This window comes from Lampris incognitus, chromosome 2, assembly GCF_029633865.1.
Source record: "Lampris incognitus isolate fLamInc1 chromosome 2, fLamInc1.hap2, whole genome shotgun sequence".
NCBI classification, from domain to species: Eukaryota; Metazoa; Chordata; class Actinopteri; order Lampriformes; family Lampridae; genus Lampris; species Lampris incognitus.
In genome coordinates this window covers 4,637,114-4,643,679 of record NC_079212.1, presented here as the reverse complement: position 1 = coordinate 4,643,679, position 6,566 = coordinate 4,637,114, and the positions used below count along the sequence as shown (strand labels likewise).

Below are 6,566 nucleotides of genomic sequence, written 5' to 3'. Positions count from 1 at the left end.
AGCCTGTCCCAGCAGTCATTGGGCGGCAGGCGGGGAGACACCCTGGACAGGCAGTCACAGGGCCCACACACCTAGGGACAATGTAATACGGCCAATTCACCTGACCTACATGTCTGAACTCCTCACAGGACGACCCAGGACGACCCCCCAGGTCGGACAACCCCAGGGCTCGAACCCAGGACCTTCTTGCTGTGAGGCGACCGCGCTAACCACTGCGCCACTGTGCCGCCAATGTTGTCAATCAAAATATTTTAATGTTTTGGTTTTTCCCCAATTGCACCCATCCAATTACCCCACTCTTCCGAGCCGTCCCAGTCACTGCTCCACCCCCTCTGCTGAGCTGGGGAGGGCTGCAGACTACCACATGTCTCCTCCTATACATGTGGAGTCGCCAGCCGCTTCTTTTCACCTGACGGCGAGGAGTTTCACCAAGGGGACGTAGCGCGACGTAACAGCCTCCGCGACCGACCAGAGGAGGCGCTAGTGGACTGACCAGGACACATACCCACATCCGGTACCCAGATTTCATTATTTGAAATGCATTTTCTCCAAAAGAGTGATGCACAACAGATTTAATTTGCAGTTTAGTTGCTTTTCGTACGGCTGCGTGTGGAAGTTAACGTAACACGTCTGCCTTTTATCCCAGTCATCCTTGTCTCTGTCTTGTGTCTTTGTGGCGGAACTGTTTATATTTGAGCAGTAGCTGCATATCACTCCTCTATGGTTTTTATGCATAACCACTGTCATTCGGGATATACAACTGACCATGTTGACGAAGGAACCATACACATTATCTTAATTTTGCCAAAAGCACTCCCAACACAACAAAACATCATAATATTCATGGCTATCGAAAAGCCTGCTAGTTTTCCTGAACAAAGAATATGTATCTACTATGTATGGACTATTTACATCTCACGCTTCCCTCCCGGAGCCTCCGCTTCCGCCTACGGCGGCACTTGAAGGTACTGCTCCGCCCGCTGTCCCCCCCGCTGGCCTCATCTCTCTTTGACCCTCTCGCCGGGTATTTTCCCCATACAGACTATTATCAGACACCGTGCCTCTCATCCACACAACGTGTCTCATAGCAGAAACAAGAACAACTGAATATCTGGAGCAAATATGTGCAATTTGTGTGCTATTTGTTGTCCTCCTGTTGGTGTTAATTCTGCTGTGACACCCAGCACGTTTGGCCTCTTGAATGTGAGATCTCTGGGTAATAAGTCTTTTCTCACTAATGATGTTATTGTTTCCAATAATCTGGACTTTTTTATGATTACTGAGACATGGCTGTCCCCAGGGGACACTGTTCCACTGATTGAGGCTAGCCCCCCTGATTTTGCATATTTTCACATTCCCAGGCCCTCTGGCGGAGGGGGTGGCCTGGCTGTTTTTTATAAGTTAGGTCTTAACTGCCATCCTCTTCATTTTGGTGATTTTATCTCATTTGAGGTTTTATGTTTTTTAATTACTGGCCCTTCCCCTTTACTCTGCATCTGAATTTATAGGCCCCCTAATTCAGTTAGTTTTATCTCTGAGTTTTCTGACCTTTTATCCATTGTCATGCCAAAATATGACAGGGTGCTTATTCTTGGTGATTTTAATATTCTTGTGTGCTGTCCTTCCCATTCCCTGACTTCACATTTTTTGGCTCTTATAGACTCTTTTAACCTCATTCAATCTGTTAAAGGGGCCACACATTCCAAAGGCCACATTTTAGACCTTGTACTCTCCTCTGGTTTCTCTCTCGAATTTCTCAATTTGGTGGATATGCCTGTATCTGACCATAAAACTGTCATTTTCAAAGTCCCACTACAGCTCACTACCCCTAGTCACTATCCTAAAACACGCTCTCGCATTCTCAACGCTGACTCTGCAGTTAAATTCTGTGATGCTTTTAATTCATCATCCTTTAATCCTTCTTTATCCCCCCTCAATCCAGATGCACTGTTAAATTCATTCAGTGATCAGTGCCAATCCATCCTCGACCAAATTGCACCATTTAAAACTAGGAAATAAAAATTAAATAACCTCCCCTGGCTGAATGATCACACCCGTGCCCTTAGAAGACTGTAGAAAAACCAAACTAACACTGGAAGGTCAACAAGTCCGAATTAACACATAACACCCTTAAAAACCAAATGTTAATTTACCAGAAGGCAGTTAAGGATGCGAGATCAGCGCACTTCTCTGAACTAATATTGTGAAATAACCGCAATCTTAAAGTTCTCTTAGGGGTAATTGATTCTGTCATTAATGGTCCCACCACTTCTCTTTTTGAACCTGATGTTGAGTTGTCCGAAAAATTCTCACTCATTTTGTAAACAAGGTAGAGAATATCAGGTCCCAAATCCAGCCAGGCTCTTTTCGTTCCGTTCTTCATGTTAATTTTGCCTCTTTCACCCAATTTCAACCAATTACAACTTCAGTGTTGGAGACTACAGTCTCCAATATGAGCTCCTCCTCCTGCATCCTAGACATCATTCCCACTAAGCTACTCAACGAGGTATTTTCCACCATCAGCCCCGTTATTCTTCAAATTCTTAATATTTCTCTGGCCTCCGGTTCCTTTCCAGGCAGTTTTAAACATGCCACCATTCAGCCATTGCTGAAGAAACCTAATTTAGACCCCCTGTCCCTAAGTAACTACAGGCCAATCTCCAAATTGTCTTTTTTTTAATCTAAGGTTCTGGAGAGAGTAATTTCTTCTCAGTTGATTTCTTTTATGAACACAAATACTGTTTTTAATAGGTTCCAGTCTGGTTTTAGAGCACTTCATAGTACTGAGACAGCTTAAGGTCACCAATGATCTACTGCTGAATGCAGACAGAGGTGACTGCTCAATTTTAGTTCTTTTGGACTTAAGTGTTACCTTTGACACGGTTGATCACAACATCCTCCTACATTGCTTAGAGACTTGGGTTGGCATCAAGGGCTCGGCTCTAAACTTATTACACTCTTACCTCACCAACAGAACTTTTTCTGTTGTTCTGGGTAACTCTACCTCCTCAGTGGCTCAGGTGAGTTGTGGTGTCCCTCAAGGCTCAGTTCTTGGCCCCCTTCTCTTCTCTATATACATGCTGCCCCTTGGCCAGGTCATTCAAAATCACGATGTGCTCTACCACTTTTATGCTTACGACACTCAGTTATACATGCCACTAGAACCCACTGATCCTAGCGCCCTATTAAATCTCACAGTTTGCCTCACTGACATTAAATCCTGGATGTCCAAAAATTTTCTTAAATTTTATGATGGTAAGTCTGAGGTCATTCTGTTCGGTCCCGAAAATTCCATCAGTCCGTTTGCTACTAATCTTGGTGGTCTGTCAGCAGGCTGCTAGGAATCTTGGGGTAATATTTGATGCTAACCTCAGTATTGACAATCAAATTTAACATGTTGTTCAGTCGTGCTTTTTCCAACTCAAGCTAATCTCCAAAATTGAGTAATTTTTATCAATTGCCGATTTGCAAAAAGTTGTACATGCTTTTATCTTTTCTCGGCTCGACTACTGTAATGCACTTTATTCTGGTATCAGCAAGGGCTCCCTCCACTGTACCACAATGCCGCTGCTCGGCTCATTACCGGGACAAGGAGGCATGACCATATCACTCCTGTGCTTGCCTCCCTACACTGGCTCCATTATATTTCGAATTGATTTATTAAATTTTACTGCTTACTGTTAAGGCTTTAATTGGCATTGCTCCTTTATACATTTGTGATTTATTGACTTGGTATGTCCCCCCTCGACCATTAAGATCTGTAGACGGAGCCCTGCTAGTTATTCCCAGGTCTCGGTTGGTTACAAAGGGTGATCGGGCTTTTGCTGTTAGAGCCCCCACACTATAGAACTCTCTTCCTGCTGAGCTAAGACGAACTAAGTCTCTTGCTTCTATTAAATCTCGTCTTAAAACTTTTCTTTTTGATATTTGTTTTTATTTTTACTGTTTTTAGTTTTCATTTGGTCTTACTCTTTTTCCTGCCTTGTCTGGTTTTACGTTTTATTTTTTGGGGTTTTTTTGTGAAGCACTTTGTAACATTGTTTTAGAAAGGTGCTATATAAATAAAATTATTATTATTATCATTATCACAAGCTCAGGACCACCACAGGGCCACCATGTGGGGGTTGTTATTTCTGCATGTCTGGTGGGGTGGGCCTGCTGACTGGCAACATCCAGTTCCAGTAGGATAACGTTCACTGAGATCCTTTTTACAATATGTGCAAAGTACTATACTCATAAATAACTAAAGAGGCCAAATAAACTCATTCGAAATAGAAATTACACATTATTTAGGAACACAACGATATTCAAAATAGCAAAGCAATGTCCGAGGTTGTGACTCTGGAAACAATAGGACACCATATTGATGGAAAGACTCGCCTTTTTCTGCAGAAGTGGAGGAAAGCGTTGGAGTCTCTGGGAGTTAAATATAATGTGGATTTAAGTGGGTACTAACTGGCCAGTACGGGGAACGCGACCTCCGGCGCGCACTGGGGCGGTTTGCAGCTGAGTGTGAAATGGCTGGGATGAGAGTCAGCACCTCCAAGTCTGAGGCCACGGTTCTCTACCGGAAAGTGGTGGATTGCTCCCTCCGGGTTGGGGATGAGTTGTTGCCTCAAGTGAAGGAGTTGAAGTATCTCGGGGTCTTGCTCACGAGTGAGGTCAGGATGGAGCGGGAGATTGACAGGCGGATTGGTGCAGCATCAGCAGTAATGTGAACGTTGTACTGGACCGTTGTGGTGAAGAGGGAGCTGAGCCAGAAGGCAAAGCTCTCAATTTACCAGTCAGTCTTCCTTCCAACCCTCACCTATGGTCATGAGCTTTGGGTAGTGACCGAAAGGGTGAGATCGTGGATACAAGCGGCTGAAATGAGTTTCCTCCGTAGGGTGTCTGGGCTCAGCCTTAGAGATAGGGTGAGGAGCTCGGACATCCGGAGGGAGCTCGAAGTAGAGTGGCTGCTCCTTCACATCGAAAGGAGCCAGTTCAGATGGCTCGGGCATCTGATCAGGATGCCTCCTGGGCGCCTTCCTTTGGGGGTTTACTGGGCACGGCCAACTGGGTGGAGACCCCGGGGTAGACCCAGAACTCGCTGGAGGGACTGCATGTCTAGTCTGGCCTGGGAACGCCTTGGGATCCCCCAGGAGGAGCTGGAGGGCGTTGCTGGGGAGAGAGACGTCTGGAGGGCTCTACTTAGCTTGCTTCCACCGCGACCCGACCCCGGAGAAGAGGCTGAAGATGAGATGAGATGAGATGAGATGAGATGGGATGGGATGGGATGGGATGGGATGAGATGAGATGAGATGGGATGAGATGAGATGGGATGGGATGAGATGGGTACTGTGGACAAATGATTGAATTGGGGACATTGGGTATGAATTGGATCCATGTATAGAATAATTATTTAATTTCATTATAGTGTTTCTCTTATGCAACTGCTGTGCCTCATTTTTTTTAATTAATTGCCCCCCCCCTTTCTTTTATGGACCAGTCCTGTAACATTATGTTTTGTATGTATATATTTTTTAAGAAAAATTAAGTAACCAAAATAGCAAAGCAAACATAGGTGGAATGTACGTTTAAAACACTGTATTTGGTTAAACTCTGCACACCGATGCATGTAAAGTTGTCTTGGGCCTTTTCTTCTTCTTCAACCGTTCAATGTTTGTTTTGAAACTTTCTATGACGTCACTGTTTTCTCGGAACACACGACACCTTCAATTTGGTACGTCACGTTCGGCGCATCTGAATCCCATTGGTTAAGTCCCTCCCCCGAGTCGCGAGCGATCTCTCGGAGGGGCGGGGCGTAGCGTCGAGGCACAACAGCTCGCCGAAAAAGTACAAAGGGGCGAGGCGGGAGGCGCGCGCCGAGGGGCTTGATCGCGTGCGTTTCCGGCGCGCGTGCAGTCCAGCAGCCGGTCGGTTCGTCGAACCGTCGCCATGTCCTTCAGGAAAGCCGGCGCGACGTTCAGTTCTGCGTTCCGGACGGGCAGTACGCGGACTCCTCCTCCTCCGAGGTGCCCGGGAGCGGGTGGGGCGAGCAGGGGGCTGACTGGCGGGACCGGCGGGATCGGCGGCCGGGTCGTGGACGCCAAACAAAATGGGCCAAGTTGCGAAGCCAGCTCGTGCAAGACGGGCGTCAGCGGCGAGCGGGTCGCCCCGTTCAGCACCACGCCTTCACCTGCGGCCAGCGCGGACCCAGCCGGGGGGGGAGCGACGACGACGACGACGACGAGCCGTCCGGAGGCTCCCGGAGGCTCCGCAAGGAGGTCGTATTGCGGCACCTCCGGGAAGATGGACCGGAAAAGTTACCTCTGGGCCCGCTACAACGAAATGAAGCGGCTGGTCCACGGTAAAGCATGCTGCACCACCCGCGGCGGGGGGGCGGGGGGGTCTGGTGTTGCTAGGGGGTGGGGGGGGTCTGGTGTTGCTAGGGGGGTGGGGGGGGGTCCGGTGTTTACTGCTGTAATGCGTCCCGGTGCGGGGCAGTCGCGTCTTGTGCAGAAGTGGTTGCGTAAGTGCGCCGCTAATGGGGACCCAAAACAAACAGACCCAAAACAAACAGAACC

General features: G+C 47.5%; 1 protein-coding gene across 1 annotated transcript in view; it reads left to right on the top strand.

The window, feature by feature from the left end:
* The first annotated feature begins 5,806 nt into the window (after positions 1–5,806).
* Positions 5,807–6,566, top strand: part of nt5dc2 (5'-nucleotidase domain containing 2) — a 28,358-nt gene continuing 27,598 nt past the window's right edge. Inside the window, exon 1 of the mRNA XM_056274089.1 lies at positions 5,807–6,349. Within this exon, the coding sequence (XP_056130064.1) occupies positions 5,938–6,349 (412 nt within the window). The 5' untranslated portion in view covers positions 5,807–5,937. The remainder of the gene's footprint in view (positions 6,350–6,566) is intronic.